At 34.1% G+C, this 18077-nt stretch overlaps 1 protein-coding gene across 6 annotated transcripts in view; it reads left to right on the top strand.

Annotated features, from left to right (window-relative positions):
• Rapgap1 (Rap GTPase activating protein 1) overlaps window positions 1-18077 on the top strand; it is a 273776-nt gene that overhangs the window by 149064 nt on the left and 106635 nt on the right. For 4 of the 6 annotated variants that reach the window (XM_021334487.3, XM_049847600.2, XM_049847592.2 and 1 more), the window contains exon 2: window positions 16701-16906. The exons of the other annotated variants lie outside the window; for them this stretch is intronic. In XM_021334487.3, coding sequence (XP_021190162.1) covers window positions 16812-16906 — 95 coding nt within the window. In that variant the 5' untranslated portion in view covers window positions 16701-16811. The remainder of the gene's footprint in view (window positions 1-16700; window positions 16907-18077) is intronic. 6 annotated transcript variants of the gene reach the window in all.

Here is an 18077-nt window from a genome sequence, read left to right as displayed (position 1 = left end):
GTTATTAGAGGGGATTCCGTCCCCGGGTTGTCAGTCAATGTATCCTTTGTTAGACGCTAGTTCATCTTAGGGTTGTCCGAGTTTTATTATCGATACATTGATTACTTTAGCAAACAGTTTGGTTGTGTTAATTAAATCAAAATATCGACACTTAAAGCTGTTAGTTTGGATTGGAGCTATAGGATAATAAAATATGTTTTAGGATAATGTCTTCGAGTTTTCAAAAAAAAATCTGTTGGTCGTAGAATAAATCCTTGTGCTTGTGAAGGTTATATAAAGAAAGTAATAGCCAAAAACTTAGTCCATTTCTTTCCTCTTGAACAAAAACAAGTCAATAAACACATTTACTGAACAAACATGTAAATAATTGCAATGCCCGGATGAAGCGACCATGTATCATTTTCCATACTTCAATATATCATCAGATCATCCCATCTCGAATTTGGGCAACAAAATTAATGTAAAACCTACAAATAATATTTCACGGCCTTAAAGATAACTTATAAATTAAAAATTATTTACAGCCGATTGACAGACATTTAAATGGAAAGCTTCGGCAAAAGTATTATCATAGAAAAATTAAATAACGTAAATCGGTATATTCAATCATTTGGAAATATATTTCAGAAAAAAACTTCAACCAAACTGGAATTAAGGAGTAAAATAAAACACGAACAGATTTTGCTTTGCATGCATTAGTTAGCAAACGTCATCTAACCATCTCGCATTTTAAGACCTGTCAACATTATCAGCTCTGAATAATCTATCAGTGATGATTCATGATTCAGTAATCTGCCTCTTGTTATTATACCGCTAGACTTTTATTTATAAGCACTTACCTATTGTCCCTCAGAGAGTAAAGAGTATTTGTGCTCGTCGTTCCCTGAGGTTCTATCCAGTTATGTTTACAAATATGACCTCAAACATGACCTTCTTTGATTTTTGCTTCTAAGAGTATTACGTCATCATCTTTCTGCATAATTATATAATCCAAGGCAGAAAGGTTTCTTACCAATAATGGGGCTTCTGGATATTAACGCGTTCTAACAAAATCTTAATAAATATGCCCCGTGTTTCGATTTTATTTTACGTAGTCTATGTAGCACGCGATTTGTATTTTGATTGTGTTTTTGTTGAGATGACTGGCATGAGATAAAATTAATAGCAGCCAGAAGTTTTTGCTTACGACATAAAAAACTCGCCTTGTTCGCTCTAAATTATTAAACGCTCTATATTTTAAAATTATTTGTTTGATTGGTTACGGTCTTGATTGCTTGTTATTTCGTAGATATTCAACAAGTCTTGTTATAAAACTATCATTATCTACTTTTCATAAGCAATTTTCGATAAAACTTTTTGTTGGTTATTTTATTTTATCTTCTTTCTTACGTTGTGTTTCGATGCAATAGCTGAGTCGTGTTGTTTCATAATGCGTTCAGAATAATAAAGAAAATTATCCCAATGGGACTACAGGACTAAGAGTTAAGCATAGTTTACAAAAACAACTGTCACAGAAGTGCCGCTGTTGTTTTGTTTTATATACGTATCTTTGTTTTGTTATTTTACCCAGATGACCTCTTCAAGTCACCAGCTATGGGTATGCAGAATACCTAAGTGTAGTTCTTGTTTTTAATATTCTTTAGAAAATACTGCTTAGATTAGCATAATAATATATGAAAAATAAGGTAATTTAGTAATCAGTATTTATTTATACACTTAAAGGAGTATAATTTGAAATATTTGATTACAATTTACAAATTATAACCAGTAATTTCCTTACCCGTGTTTAACCTTTATAAAATGTAAACAGAAATTGCTAAGAGAGCACTGAACTTGCATAAAACTATAAAATCTCGGGTCTCGTTTAATAGGTAATATAGTGAACTTAAATTAATAGTACCTATTTATATAATTACAAAAACATCGCAGGCGGTATCATTACATTGGTTAATGTATGGGAGATATTTTAAATGGGTTCTCATTTGTAGTGCGAGTGTGTCCATTTTAAATAAATGACGATTATTATAAAGCAATTAAGCTGTATACGTGTTGGTTTCGTCGTCCTCTTTACATGGAGGCGAGAAAAAGTCCTGGGTAGGTAGCAATAAAAAATAGCATAAAAGACTTACGTTACCTATTTTAATCGTCGTAGTCATTTATTTACTAAAAATAATACAAATCCTCTGTCAATAAAGGGTTGTTTCTGAGCCACCGACCTCCATCTGCAAAACCAGAGATTTTTTTAAGAATTAAAAAACTTTCGTATTTTATAAGATTTCTAAGCAGAACATTAAGGGGCACGTAACATGGAATTTTTCTGTCGATGAACTTTGTTTATCAGGCTTCTCATTCTTCTGCCAAAAATAAAGATATTACGTGGGAGGTAGACTGTGAGACTTCATCCATCAAAAAGTTATTATAATAGTTTTTTTATTGCACCACCATTTTTTAAAACAAAGCTCCTTCAAATTATTAAGTCTGGTTTATTTTCCATATTACCAGGTGTTTACGTTAAACAAATAAACTGAAGATATTTAATATTCAAAAGGCCAACAAAATGCACATTTTATGCTCATTCAAATTATCCAGTCGATAGGACAATAAGTTATGCATACAATTTATATTTGAACGTAAGGACCCGAACACGCATTTTTATGGGGTTGTTGCTAGGAACAATGGACATCATATTTTATTGTTATTCATTATGGGTGGACTGGTATGACTTCATTGTGGGGAAAATTATGAATATTTTACGAAATCTGCTATTTTGTGAATGCGGTCATTGTTCGGGGTAGCGCGGGGCTGTGTGGTTACCGGATCATTTCGGTCATCAGCTCAATAGACCCGTGCAACCTCTTGTTTGGGACGCATCGGAAGCCGAAGGGACATTATTAAAAATATTATCGAGTTTATCGTATCTTTTTACGATGCTTTGTGCTTTTTTATGAAAAGTAATGTTACATTCGTTTTTATTATTGTCAGTTTAGTTCAGTATTTTTGGGATTAGGGGGATTTTGGACCTTTGCTGTAATAATAAATGTGCTTTAAAAAAAGCTTTTAGAACATCAATAATCTGGCTGTCAATTTCAGTTAGCCAGAAAATAACAAACATTGTGCTTTTTCTTTTTCTATAAATTTTCCTTCCAATGTCAATCTTTCTTACCTGGAGAGTACCCGAATCAATCGTTGAATTAATGAAATGAAAGAAAAAAAGATCGCCGAGGTACTTAAACTAACGAAGTGGTTTCTGATCTTAGCGTGTTTCTATCGATATTTTTTTGTTCAATCGTTAATTAGCTACTCGATTCTTAATTGAGATCTGATGTAAGTCGCGTGCCGCGTGACTGGGTAACAAAAATCGTATTGTAAGTTTTTATCGATATCGATGCACGATATCGAATGACAGCAGCCCTATTGTAGTGATTAGATCGATGTGTTGTTGTAATATGGACTCCCGTAGGGTTGTTGCTACTTGGAATTTGCTTAACTACGGTGATCTAAGCGACCTTTGTTTAAAGAAAAAACAATAATTATACCTAAAAAAACGTCCAATTCAATGGCGTAATATAATTCGGCCAATTCAATTGCGTAATTAAATTTTTAAATTGCGTTTTTATTCTAATTCTGCCCATTGAATGCGTGATTCATCTAGTTTTCAAACAAGTTTTACCATTTATTTTTAGACTCTTGCCATAGTGTTGTCATGCTAGCTTCAATACATGGATTGATTGAACAATTCGTTCACTTACAGTACCAACCCTAATACAGATTTTAGATAAATAGGAATTCCTCCGGCTTACGGTACCTATCTTTTAACGGTAGATGATCGGATTGTTATAAAATCGATTTGAAAAAATGTCGGTCTCATTCGATTCGAATCAAGTTAATCGGAAGTAATCGTGTTATTCGCGTGGCGTTTGTTTGTCCGCACGGTGGACCACGATCGGTTTACGCATCAATAAATACTAATTCAGTCTCATTGTAATGTACCGACGCATTCATTTGTTCCCTAATGATATTTAATTGATTTGTAATCAATACCTTAATTCTATTATTGGAAGAACGCATTTCCCTAAATTGTGTTTATTTGATTTCGGATTAACGTTCCATTGTGTGCCCATCTGCACTTTTTTGAATGAAAGCCAAAACGTATGCAGTGCACATCTGGTTTTTAACACTTCATAAATGGGACTAGTTCAAAGGTCGATGTAATTCGGATCATTCACACATTATCATCGGGACGCGTTGTAGCTTGCATAATAAATGTAGAACAATACCACAGAACTATTGATGCATAGTGATATGTGTTATCAATTATTTTCTTTCACTATGCCTAACCTATTTTATTTATAAGTAATTGTTGTGTAATGCCACTATCTTATCAAAACGGAAAGGTCAGCGCGAATCGGGGTGTCAGGCTTCCGAACAATAAATAATGATTTGAAGTTACTCTATCTAAACAACGACTTTCATGTGTCCTTTAATTATATTTCAAACACTTATAACCGTTATTATAATTAAAGAAATTATAAAAACGCAAGTGACCTCAACAGAGAATGTTTGAGACCTGTTTATGTTGGCTGAGAAATGTTGGCCACGTCAGTCAGATACAGTCTTGGCACTTTGGTATCTGGTCAAACGGTAAAACGTTAAATGTAAATCTGTGTTACATTTCAACCAGCAATCTTAACTCAAGCTTCCAAGATATGCTGGAAGGAATTCCATCAATAGTTCCTATCAGTTCTCAAATGGATAACTTCAGTACTGGGACGAAGAAAACAAAAGACAACTGAATTTTCGCAGTTCTTGATCTTACCCTTAAAGATGAAGTTTCCTTGTCCATATAATCCATTGCAAATGCCTGTACTACAAACCCTGCGGCTGCTGTCAACGAAACAAATTGCAACGCTTAATGCGTCGTCAGAGTTTAATGGGGGATATTATGTACCCATGCTACCTAATGTATTAGGATACTCACCGAAATACATTACATAGGAACAGTTAAACAATCCATGGTTGCTGTCTCTAAAATTCATTAACAAACTCGTCTTTAACAAACAAAAAGAAGAAAGAACATTACTGCCAGGGATGAAGTTTGGGATCTTAAATTAGTAGGTATCCTTCTTATTGTAGCATTAGGGTCAACCTAAAAGGGGTATTTAGTAGCACAGGAAAGTTTCAATTTTAAATCTGTGCTTGTCCTCTAATTATTACTATAGGCTCGTCTCCTACTCCGGTCATAAGTATCGTAAGTATTATCTGTTAATCAACGAATCTGTTCTATTCAATCTCTTCTTAAATCTTCACTTCAACATACTTAAATCAATACTGTTTTTCAAACAGCAAACAACATGCTCTTTACAAATTCTACTGTGTCAGTAATGCGTAGTTACGGTCCCATCCATCAGACATCGGTGACCCTATGACCACGACCCGGGAAGTTGGGCCCAACCCATCGTGATTTTGTATGGGAACCGTGTGGGTTTGACGGTGCTTCTAAACAAATATAAACTACAGAAGTACAAATGGCCTTATTATCTTGCAATCTATGCACAAGTAGCAGAAAGATAGGGGAATTTTCGTTCTTCGGATTATGACTGTATTTTGTATGAAATGTGCAAACTATACAAAAGTCTTTATTAAGTTATAGGTACTTCTCCTATAAGCCCAATTATTTGGGGACTTGATTATTGTTGGAGGAAATTAAAGAATGTAAACTTTAGTGATCCTATCTGCTTTATTACTTAATAAGGTACTGTTCGAAGTAGATTTTCTGCTCTCTCCTTTACTATGTTCCTCATAAAATTATAAATTTAAAAAAAACCCCCGACCCAAAAAAAGTACGCAATAATTATGACAGAAGGTAAAAACGCTGAACCCTGTAAAAAAGCATTAAATAACTTTTAACACTACGTAAGTACCAACTAAAGCATGTCAGACTAAACTAAATTTTGTCGTGTCGGGGGACCGCTCTAATTCATTACTTTAGATACGTGTTTTTTTTTATACGAATGTTGTAATTAGGTAGGTATCATTTGATTTTTGAAGGTAAAAAGCGGTCCCCCGACATGTCAAAATTTAGTTTAGTCTGACATGCTTTAGTTGGTACTTACGTAGTGTTAATATATAATAAATTTATCACACCTAACAATCGAGCTGATGACCTTGAAGACCTGAACCGATTTCCACCAAACATAGCTAAGAACACTCCCGACTGACATACCTTTTAAACAAAAAAAACCGCATTACAATCGGATCATCCGTTTGGGAGCTACGATGCCACATACACACACACACACACACACACACACACACACACACACACACAGACACGTCAAACTTATAACACCCCGTCGTTTTTGCGTCGGGGGTTAAAAATATGTTGATAGAATATAATATTTTCAAGCACAACAGTGCAATGGACATTTTAGTCTAGTTTGTAGGACTGCGGTAGGCCAGTAAAATTCAAATAGATGACTAAGAAGGCGGGATGTGTAGCTCACCTGTACTTTATGATCAATATTCTTGTTTGTTTCGTTTGTACCGGTATTTATTAACAGTGAAGCTTGGATTCGTTAAATTGTTGCGAGAAAGTTTCTGCCGGTGAATATGGTTTCCTTTTGTTCCATTTTGATTACCTACCTACCATTTCAGCTGATTCAGCTGTCCATTTTTAAGAAGACCATGGAAGAATGAGTGTACTGGGTTTTCTTTTCACAACAGTAGTTAAAAATAATTATGTCATATTAAACATTGGAAATCCGGAAATAATAAAACTGTCATAAAAAAATCGCTAAACTCTAATGCATTTACTCTGCACATAAAATATAAATAAACCATATAATTATTCTGTTAAATAATTATCGTAAATCACCAGCGATATCGTGTATAGCATTTATGAAAGGAAAGCCTGCAAAACGCCGGGCAAGCGAAACAAATAAATGACCACTCATTTAACGACATTAATATATCTAATAGTAGATGACCATCTGCACTCGTATTCTCTGCAGTATTACCGTTTTACGGCCCCAATGACATATCGGTAACTAACTCAGCCCCCCGGCGTTTCCCGTGGTTTTATATCGCTAATCAACCACCATTATTACCTCATGATTTATGTTAGCCGCTTCAAAACAAACTTCAAGCGACTCCCTAGGGAGTGTTTTGTTTTTTTAGATGTCAGGTGAAAAGGGTCGGTGACGACAGATAAGTTTTGATTTATATTTTAAACACCAGAGGTAAGTATAAAACTTAAAACACGTACTGAAGTCGCTTTTAAAGTCAAACCGTTGGTTTCAGTAAAAAGTTTTGCTTGTAAAATAACTGTCGTTGAAATAACAAAGTTTTTCATGACGGCAAAAAAAATCGAATATACAGTAAGCTATTTCGATGAATGACCGACAATGTTCGCGTCCGTTTGTCATAACTTCTGTTTACAAACGAAACAATATAACTGCTTTAGTTTTAGAGGCATACGTGGGCGAATAACAGTCGATGCTAGCCGATATATTTTCACAGAAAATCATTGCATTATAATGCGAAAGTCTGTTGCATTTTGTCCCGTTTCTCCACAAAATTTATATCGTAATAGACAATTTGTAGATAAAACTCTAATTTAACAGTCCTGCTTGGTTGCCAATATTACCTTTTCTTAGATAGTTTTGTAGTACGCGTAAAAGCTGATACCGAAACAAGGACGTTGGAATATTTTGTCCCAGTATCTTTATTTGAATAACCTTATTGTCGTACTCGTTGAGAATCCACACGCACATCATATAGTCTACTTAGTTTGAGCTAGATTCCATTACAGTGAAAGCAACGCAAAATTCTTTAAAGTCTTGATATTTATTTCTCGGCTATGCCTATTAGAGGCGTAAGAGAAGCATGAAATATCTGAATACCATCCTCGATCGCAAAGAATTTCACCGAAGCATCAACCATTGTATCTGCGGCCAGGAGTTGGCACTTCAAGTATTCCTGCCCACCTTTCCTTAAGGAGCACAATAGAAGTTTCATTGTTTTCAAAACGCGAATTTGAATGGATTGCAGATTTAATCTTCGTTGACAGCAAGTTGCCTAGAACACTGTTACGTAATTTATTGTTATGGGGACCTCAAATATCATGCGGCTAAAGTACCGTCATACTTCGTGGACAAATATGCTCATTCAATATTCATTGGTTCTAGCTTGTATCACAGTGGTCGGAAGCTAAAGACCATTTACTTATCTTCCCTTATTTGTCTGCAGTAAATGTTGAAACCAGTATTTAATAGCCCGAATGTTCACAAGAAATGTTGTTAGGAAATGTGTTCCATATTTTTTCCTTGGCTAACTGTACTTTCTGTGGCAAAAAGTTCTGACACATTAGAATGCTTAAATGTTTTCGTAATGAGGTTATTACGATTAAAGACGTCGTATTTAGCATTAAGTTAAACGTTTTTAGACGGATTCTGTCATGTGCCACATAGAAGTAAATGATCGCTTTACGGTTCATTAAGTGGACCCACAAATCCGTCGTTTTAGAAGTTAACAAGTGATTAGTTCCGGGGTTCAACTAAAGCAGTTTTGCAATTTCACAGCATAGCCCACGCGATTAATCGATATTTCGATATGAGTCATCGATGTGTTTTCTAATCGATTCGTCGATTTAAATTTATGGCTTTACAGACACTGTTTATAGTATGGATCGTTTATTTGGTTAATCCGATATAGGATTTCACGGACCACCACCGAATTCTGAGGTTCGTAAATAAACTTTAAATATTAATGTAAATATTGTGTTTCGCTGATTCGTATCGCTCTTTTTATCAAGTTATTACGGTATAGACAATTTATGGTTTTTACCCCTTACTCGTTTATTCGCCGGCTGCAAAGCTCATAAAAATGTTCCTAATTTTATGCAACTTCCTTAAACTTTCATTGATTACATCAGATAGGAATGTAAACAATAAAAGGCCATTAATAATTTCATCTAAGATATTGACAGTAGCGTGCGGCAAGGCAAAGACATGCAATTGTACGAAAGTAACAGCGGAACGCATACATATTCATACGATTCGCTCCTTTCGTTCTCAATTCTCGAAAAAAACTATTCCTCATTACATGATACGTCATTCATTACCTAAGTGAGTACAGCTTTAGCGAAGTAATTTACTTGTTTTATTGCAGTTCTATCTTATTATATTTCTTCTTCGTTTTGTTACACCTGATCTCTGACCCTGTCAAAAACACTGCCTTTCGCAACACAAGCTCTTTCACAATCTTTAAATGTCAAACAAAAAAATCAAGGATCATCTCTATTACCATTCACATTAATTATTTAATAGGCCAATTTGTTTTTTACCGTATAAAAATAAATGTTACGTCAACCAACGCTACCAAATTGGACGATAAAAATCAAATCAGGAAGTCTCAATCAGGTTAATTATAAATAACCATTCATCTTTTATCTTAAGTCAAAACAATTACTTGTCTATTACTAATGGTTGATATCCATGTACGGTGTATGTATGACATATGTATGGTCCGATTTGAAATGGACCGGTTTATCAGAGGCGCCTAAGTTCCGCATCATGATCTAAATAATTTGCATATAATCGTTTGTTATACAATTACATAGTGTATCCTACGCATTTAAACAGGTTCTATTGGTTGTAAAACTATCAATGTTCATTGAGGTTTTATATTACTTATTTGCTTTGCATACTCTCATTGTAGGTAAATAAAACCAAGTTTGAAAGTAAAAAAAAAAATTGCGAGATTTTAGTTTGCTACATCAAATCCCAAGAACTCTGTTGCAGCTTACTACCAGCGCAATATTAAAATAAACTGTAATAAATTCAAAAAACAGTTCCAGTAACGCTGTGTTAATACTAATTGTCGTTAAAACTACAAAACAGTTTTGTAATAGTAATTAAATGTAGCTTAACCAAGAAGTAATTGCCTGGTCCTACATAAACACAAGCAATAGCTTTTCTACCGGTGGGCGATAGATTAAATGTCGGTGCTTAGTGAGATTTATAGGCAGAGAAAATAGTTGCCAACCACCAATGAAAGTTGTTTTCAAGAGGAAATTTTCTTTAAGACCCGATACTTTGAGGATCCATTGATTTGTCAAATAGAGGAAAATCTGCTTGCAAACGACAGACCCTTGGGGGACACCGAGCTTTGATGTCTCAATACCACAATTTGTAAATGGCAAATCACAATTACTGTCATCTCCTATAAAGTCTGTTGCCATTGCCTACGTAGTTATACCAAACAAGGCATTAAAAAACATAGCTAACTGGCCTTAAAATTTGTAGTCTTAAAGCGTTCTGGGCGGTTCTTCGAAAATATTAAATAGCGTTCATAAAAGCAGTAATGGTGGCAGGTAATAGTCGGTCCGAGTATGCAGCGGAACTATTTACAAGTGTTATTATTTACAGTGAAACTATACCAGTTAGGAATGCTTCACTTGACTCCCATTGAGAACTAAGACTTACACTTGTTCCGAACTATTTAATTGCATCTTCTCAGTCTGAGAGTTTAAATACTTTTAGTAATAGTGAACAACGTCCAGACACAGTTGATGGAAATGTTGAACTGAACAACGTGAAACCTAATAATGAAGTTTCGGAACGTGTTATAGTAATTAAACTAATTGACGTGAAACATTCTGCTTTCGACGGACTAAATGATGTGTTTGATGAAATTAGTGTTTTATTCAAATTTTATGATGGTAACTAGGTTATGCTGAACAGCGCGATTTTCAATTATGAACTAATTAAATGCTCTGTCGTGAATGTGGTTTGATTGACGCAATAGGAAACCTCAATCCACGATAATTTTTATTAGAGTTGAATCACTCATCACCATTACTAACGCAGTATTATTTCCGCAGAAATGATTCCTTTCCCGCAATGTTCTATTATACTACAAAATGTTGATATTAAACTTTTGTAGCCGCGTATTATTTCTGATGTGGGTTTCATTAATTAGTTTGTACGGCTGCCATGTTCTGTCTGTCTTCACTTACATTAACAGTGTCGTACACAGCATTTCCATCAGGGGTTATGTGACCTTTTACTTTGTTGTTCTGCTTCATTATAAATTTAAATATTCACGAATCTGTTTGATACAGAATATCAATTTGGAACTGCCTCGTGTGCGCCACAGAAATCACATTAAATTCTCACCTGATAAGCATATATTATATCTGATTGACTCTAATTGGTAACATGAACAACTTGTTTTGATAAACAGGTTTCAGTATGATCTGATTGCTCTAAGAAACGGATAAAAGCGTCACAGTATCATCCATTTGTGTTTAATTAAAAGGTAATGACTTTGCTGTAATAAGCAAGCGCATTTCAATTACATTATACAGGCGGAAAGGATACACATATCATGATGGTATCAGAAAGCTCGCTCTACGTTTATCTTCCGAGAAATCAGTGAACAAAATGAAGTCGTCTTAGTTCTAAGTTCTAAGCAAATGAGGGTATGACTGATTATAGAATTATAGCGTATACTGCAGACTATTTTGTAACTCACGACATCTAAGTGAAGGTACTAAACAGAGCAGATTTCCCGCTAATGGTGGAACTTCTATACATATTACCAGTTTGTAACGAAACGAGCATTGAGCGATGGCAAACGTGACACTGATTTGGTTACGTTGTCTTGTCCAATTACTTGTGATTTTGATTTGCGCCAGTTGCTTCAGACGCATTGGCCCGGAAGATTAGGCAACGCGTAAAGTAAGCGTTTTATCTAACAGCTTAACTTCAAGGACGAATATAATCGTTCAGAACACTGTGGCAGCTGTCAAAGATAGCAATTATTCTAATACAATTATTTGATTATCAGATACGATAGTCTTATAAGGGTTTATCGAGAGCAAGATCAATTACACAACCCATAGACCATTATGTAAAATGGCAGACAATGATGTGTACATAATAAAGGATAGGTGTGTTTTGCTGTTTAAACACTATCCTATAGGATTTAATCTAGGCTTAATTTAGAGCAAACTAGATTATTATGTGAACCAATTTGTACTATAATATTACCACATTCGTCATCAGTTACATGAGGTCCTTAATATGGCCGAACTATTTCATAATTTGCTATTAGAGTCTTGGCCGTAGCACCCACGGGTCGTTTTTGGCACTTAATACGGTTATCTAAGTTCGGTCGTTGAATACTGTCTAGACAAGTCCTAGATTTACGATGGTCGCTTCGCGTAGGAGCTGCTAGCCTTGTGCCTGTATATATTCCACTTAGATAATAAATTAGTCAATAAAACCATGAACAGACACGTTTGACAAACAATTTATAACAATTGCAGTTAACCTACGTACGTTTTGAAATATCAGCTGATTCAAAATTATCTAGTAGCTGTCTGAAGGAAGATTGGATTGGCGCTTTCTGTCTCGTAATTTTGCTTAATATTTTTTTAACAAGGAATGCACTTTCTTATCTATGGGAATCTTTTTCTTCTATCAGACACCATCAAGCATATTTCTTCATCAATGCATACCGAATCGAATCGATTGACAACTCTGACAACGAAGTTCACATTAACAAATCTATAAATATTAATGCTGCCTACTATACCCGTATTCTACATACCAAATTGTATTTTATGAGGTAAGTGTCAAACAACTCATAAGGCATTAAGTTATTCAATTTATGCTGTCAATAAATTTCAACAAGGTGCAAGCTCACCTCTTTTATCGTAATCAATACCGAATGGCATATTGAAAATTATAATGGATAGCATTTTGAATATAAATTTTCTATGAGCCAAACCCCTGGGCATTACTTTGAAGGGGAAAGATTTATTTCTCTGGTTAAATATTTTAGACAAAGCTCTTAGATTGTTTACAGATACTATGGAATATGAATATTAAATTTTGGCAAGCTTTAATGGCGTTTTAATAACTGTTTTTATGATAGTAGGAAGACTTATATTTTACAAGTTTTTCCAGTTTTTGTGACAAAATGAGGTGGTAATTGGTGCTAATGCCTATTGATCTAAATTAATGTGTATTCCACTAACTCTGAATATTATTAGAAATTAGCGTTTATTTATGTGCATAAAATTTAAACTCATTGAGATAAATGTCAGATAATGATAATATGCATAGCAAATTGTGCTTCAGATATTACTATTTTTATGTCTTACTTAATTACTCCAAATTGCTCTAATTATGTAGAGGTTTTTTTTAGAACAGTTACTAAGAAAGTACGAAATGAAAGTTACAAATAAAATGCAAATATACGTTGTTGGCTCTAAATCGTTACTTTCGCCGAAGCGATGACTTTGTGTGAATTATGATGCACTTACGGCACTATTTGCAATCGGCAGTGCTAGTACGACGTAATTCTTCAAGCCGATTACCATAATAATGTTCTTTCTTGAAACTATTCCTTACAAGACAAATCTTTATTACCCAGTTAGTTTTATTTCCTTCTTCAAGGTAGTTTAAAAATGTTTTATCTCAGAATAATCTATTTACTCTATTGGATTGAGCAATATATTTCAGAAATGCGAATCCGCCGATTTACGAAACAAGAATTATTTCCTATTGCGAATATTGTTCGGAAATATTTATTGTTTTACGAGATGCTGTAGATTTAGTCAATTATTGCCGATTAGTTTGTGGAAGTCAGAGCAATATTTCTGATTTATTCACTACCCTTGGCGTGACTGTTAGTGATCTAATTCTGGGGGCGTCGACAAGTGTGTCAAGCTAGGACAACCAGCTAAAATATGGTAAGGGCCGATTATCACGGAGAGCTGTGCAGGCGTCATTTTCTTGAATAATTGACGAGGTGAAGCATAGTACGAGGTCTTTTAGCTATACATACTGTGTATACTCAACGTAGTAGACGATGAATATCAAGTAAACACTTCAAGTACGAATAGTGCAGAAAAAACTGTTTCTTGATTGGCCATTAGAACTTTAGAAAGTGATTTTAAAACTCTTAAATAAGAAGCGTAATCTGACACGTACTCAAAACAAAAGAATCCGAAAAAGAAAATAGGTACTTAAGAGGTAAAAGTAAACAGCACCTAAAAGTAGTCCCCAGTCGCTGCACTTAGCAAACGTTTGAACAAAATTTGCATCAACAGTGTTTGTTGTTTAAAGTTCCTGAGAGCACTGAACGCCTGCACAAAATGCGCTTATGAAATATGCAACGTATTCCGAAGGGATTTTGAAGCTTTTAATTACTTATTTAACTCAATTTATCTCGCTTAAATATGGTATGCTCAACTAAAGGTATGAACCCTGAAATTGTTTGGGATTTCAACAGTCAAGTATTGTAACCATTTCAACAGCATTTCTACGGAATGACACAGGTTCAAATATAGCCAAAGACATTGACGCAAATGTCTTTATTTAAAGTTTAAAGTATGATATCCATAACATTGTTATGACGGCACGCGATGACTTAATCTTGTAGATATTATCGTAACAAAAGGCAGCTAAAGTTTCATTTCTGCAAATGTAAATGTTATTTCAGTTTCGTAATTTGCTTTCAGATAATTTTGCCTTTAGGAATAGTCTTCCTGAGTTTTTCTACACTGAATTTGATTGCAACATGTGACTAGTTACAGTCAATTATTTTATAACGCTCTATGATTTTGCTAGTTATCATTTCCTTATCATTTATGGTTTTAACATCATCGTTATCAACATTTCCTCTCAAATTATTACTAGATTTGATGGCCATTGTTTTTGCACTATTATTTATATTTTAACAACAGGAAAATATTCTTCTAAATTATGAATTTTATTGGCTACATCAAATAATTGTATTTTAAGCCTTCAATAGCACCCAATTCAAGTTTCAAAACTAATAATAATGTCTAGAAATCACGACTGGTCAATATTTTAATTGCATTGTACAACTGGATATAAAATATCTATAGCATACCTAGTTAGCATTTGATTAGGTAGCTGTAAATCATTTGTAATTTTTATATTCTATATTTAGTTCTGCGTAGGTGTAAACGAAAGCTTAACAATAGCTACCATTTACGATAAAGTCGTTAGTATAACACATTGCGTCATTTGCCAGAAGCAAAATGTGCATTTACTGTTTCGAAATTGCTATCTATTCATAAGGAGATTACTGGTATGGCTTTGGCAGTTGCATTAGTTGTTTAAACTGCTTTAATTATGACGTGATAATTACATTTCTCTGATTCAACAGTTATTAAATTAATAAATGTTTATAGGTACATTGTGCACTTCGTAAATATGTTTAGATTTAGATATTCAAAATTTTAAATTTCTGCCATTCCTTTCATTGTATTTTTTATTAGTCTTCGGCCTAAAAGTTGTGATTTAGATTTATGGTACTTAAAAACTCTGATAATTCGGGACTTTCATAGGAATAATTTTCGTTAAAATCTTTATCCAATCTAGTTAACAAAACCAGAGCTATGATCTTCTCTCACGGCTTTAATATACTTTTATATTGTTTTCTTTTTGTGTATGTACGAATACTAACGGTTATATTTTACGGCCCCGCCTTATTCTCATCACATTTAATTCTACCTCTTTGTTTTGATCCCATTCACTCAAGTCTATGGTAAGAATATTCATATTTTCTCTTCATGTTACACTTTTGTAGCGAGTTTCTTTTCTAACTATATCATCTAATTTTTCAACGCCGTTTTAAATTAAAACAATGACTTTATTATCATTTTGGGAACACGTCTCATTAAGTTTTACTTCGTCAGTTTTAAGTTTTACTATATTTATGCTTAGTTTTATAAACTTATAGTAATATCATCTTTTCTTTAGTCAACACTGGGCTTGGTTATCTTGCCAATCTAGGATGCGGATAGGTAGAAAGATAGATAGGTGGATAGGTAGGTAGATAAGTATTTGAATGCGGAATCATAACAAAAAACAAACGATTAATTTCTTTAGCAGACAGATCAAAAAGCTTATTGTATGAAACGCAAATTACAAACAAAAGATTGGATCAAGATTATCAAAGTTGCACCGTTAGAGTTGACGAATAATGCTTTGTAACGATAGTTAATTATAGCACCGTTCATTAATATTTCCTTGTAAGTACCAATACTTACTGTGGAGGAAGTTACCGTCTGTATTATATCCGTTACATGGTTTGCTGCTACGAAGGAAAGCGAAATGTGTTCTTTGCTCGTTTGATTTGCAATTTCTCCTTATTCCTCGCATAGGTTTAAAGCTTTTCCTTTATTCTCGAGAATATGTTCATTATTTAGATCATGATTGCATCCGGAACCTATTAGGTAAAGTTGAATAAGTGTTTCTCTAATGTTTAAATCAGTCTTATTTCCGAAACCATCGCAATAGTTGAATACATTATTTCCCTGGGTACTTACCATTAACTATATACTGATTAGGTATATTGGAAAAAAATTATTAGCTCGTTTAACTTTTTTCCTGTTTCGTCAATAATCATCGTAATATTTCGCTTTTTGTTTGCATATAAGGAATCAAGTACACAATATCTGTGTTTATCCTACATTATATTTATTAGCTCTTTTGGTGTACTTGTTTATTTTCCTCACTTTGGCATGTTCGATTAATTTGCATGATTCATTTATTAACCAGTTGACACTGTTTGGCTTCCCTGTCAGTAGCTTGCTATAGTTCCAAGTAGTCGCTTCCCTGTACATAAACTCCTTCAAACTTCTTTCTCTATTTTAGGAGCAGTTTGTTTTCGAGGCGAAGAGAAAAACACGTGAAAAGAAAATTGTGAAAATACTGAATAGATTTGTACGGTTAGTAAGTTTAGAAGTGTGAGTGGGAAATTGCCGAATGAAGTCGAAGGTGGGAAAGTATTGGCCCACGGGCGGGCACAAGGAAACTTACACGTTGTTATCAGCGAGAAGAAGATACATGAAGAAATTAATGTACGTATTATAACTGCTTTCATATTTTATTTTTTATTCGAATACAAAAATGTAATGGTCCTTAATTATAGCAAATAACAATTGCGTATGCATACATGGGACTTATAATTCATCTGACAAATGTAATTTGGTGTTGGCATTTAGCTTAATTCTAATCAAGTTCATCCTTGTATCTTTATGTACTAGGTAATAGGTTTTTGCTAAGAACTATTTTATATCATTGTTCTTTCTCCTTAAATATCCTACCAAACTCTCAAAACTACCTGAAACTAAAACAGTCTCGTAAGAAACAACAACATTGTCCATGCCATAAATTGGTTTCCAGCATAGTTTCCTTGAAATACGATGTACAATAAATTCCCGATCATTATGAGGCACGGCTTCACAATGACGCTAATGTTGCTCAACAAGTATTGGTGGGCTCCCGTTATGTTCTGCTCTGTCATGATAGATGGAACCCACGTATCGATGGTCCAAACAAACATTCCTTAAGTATTCAACCACAGTTTTGATAACTTCAAACTCCGGAATGAATGCATGAATATGCTGTTTAGATTCTGGCAAATAGAAATGAGATTCCAGTGATTGAATTTTATGTAGACGATGTAGTTTCTGGACGTTACGTGAATTACGATGAAGGAAAACATTGTGAGGACATGTGAACTTAAAGTAGCTTATTTTCCTTCAATGTGGTGTAAGGCATTTCTTCTACAAACTTAGAACTGGCTTAAACTAGACATTGGGACAAAATAAATAAAGATGAGATTTATCACGATATTTGAATACCTAAGTTTTGTGGATTGATGACGAATTATGGTTTATACGAACAATTGTCTATATTGAACAGGAAAAGACGAATACTGTGATTGTTTTGTTTATTGCTAATGAGTGCTGTAGCCTAATTAAACTAATGAGGTGCGTCGTAGGACACTCATTACTGTAGGGCAAAAATCATCCTGTTGACGAATCAAAACCGAAGTAGTTTTTTTTGAGAAATATTCGTGGCCCAGCCTAGTATTTTAGCCGGTTGCCAGTAGTCGGTGAAAATCGACATCCAAAACATAGGAAAACGAAAAATTTCGCTCTAGAAGTCAGTGTCTTGAGTTTTTCTGTTTTGTTCATTTTACCACCATCAAAAAATCACAAGGAAATGTATTTATTACAATTTTGA

Source organism: Helicoverpa armigera, chromosome 18, assembly GCF_030705265.1.
Source record: "Helicoverpa armigera isolate CAAS_96S chromosome 18, ASM3070526v1, whole genome shotgun sequence".
Taxonomy (NCBI): domain Eukaryota; kingdom Metazoa; phylum Arthropoda; class Insecta; order Lepidoptera; family Noctuidae; genus Helicoverpa; species Helicoverpa armigera.
The sequence above is the reverse complement of the archived record's forward strand: the minus strand, read 5'-3'. Positions and strand labels throughout refer to the sequence as shown.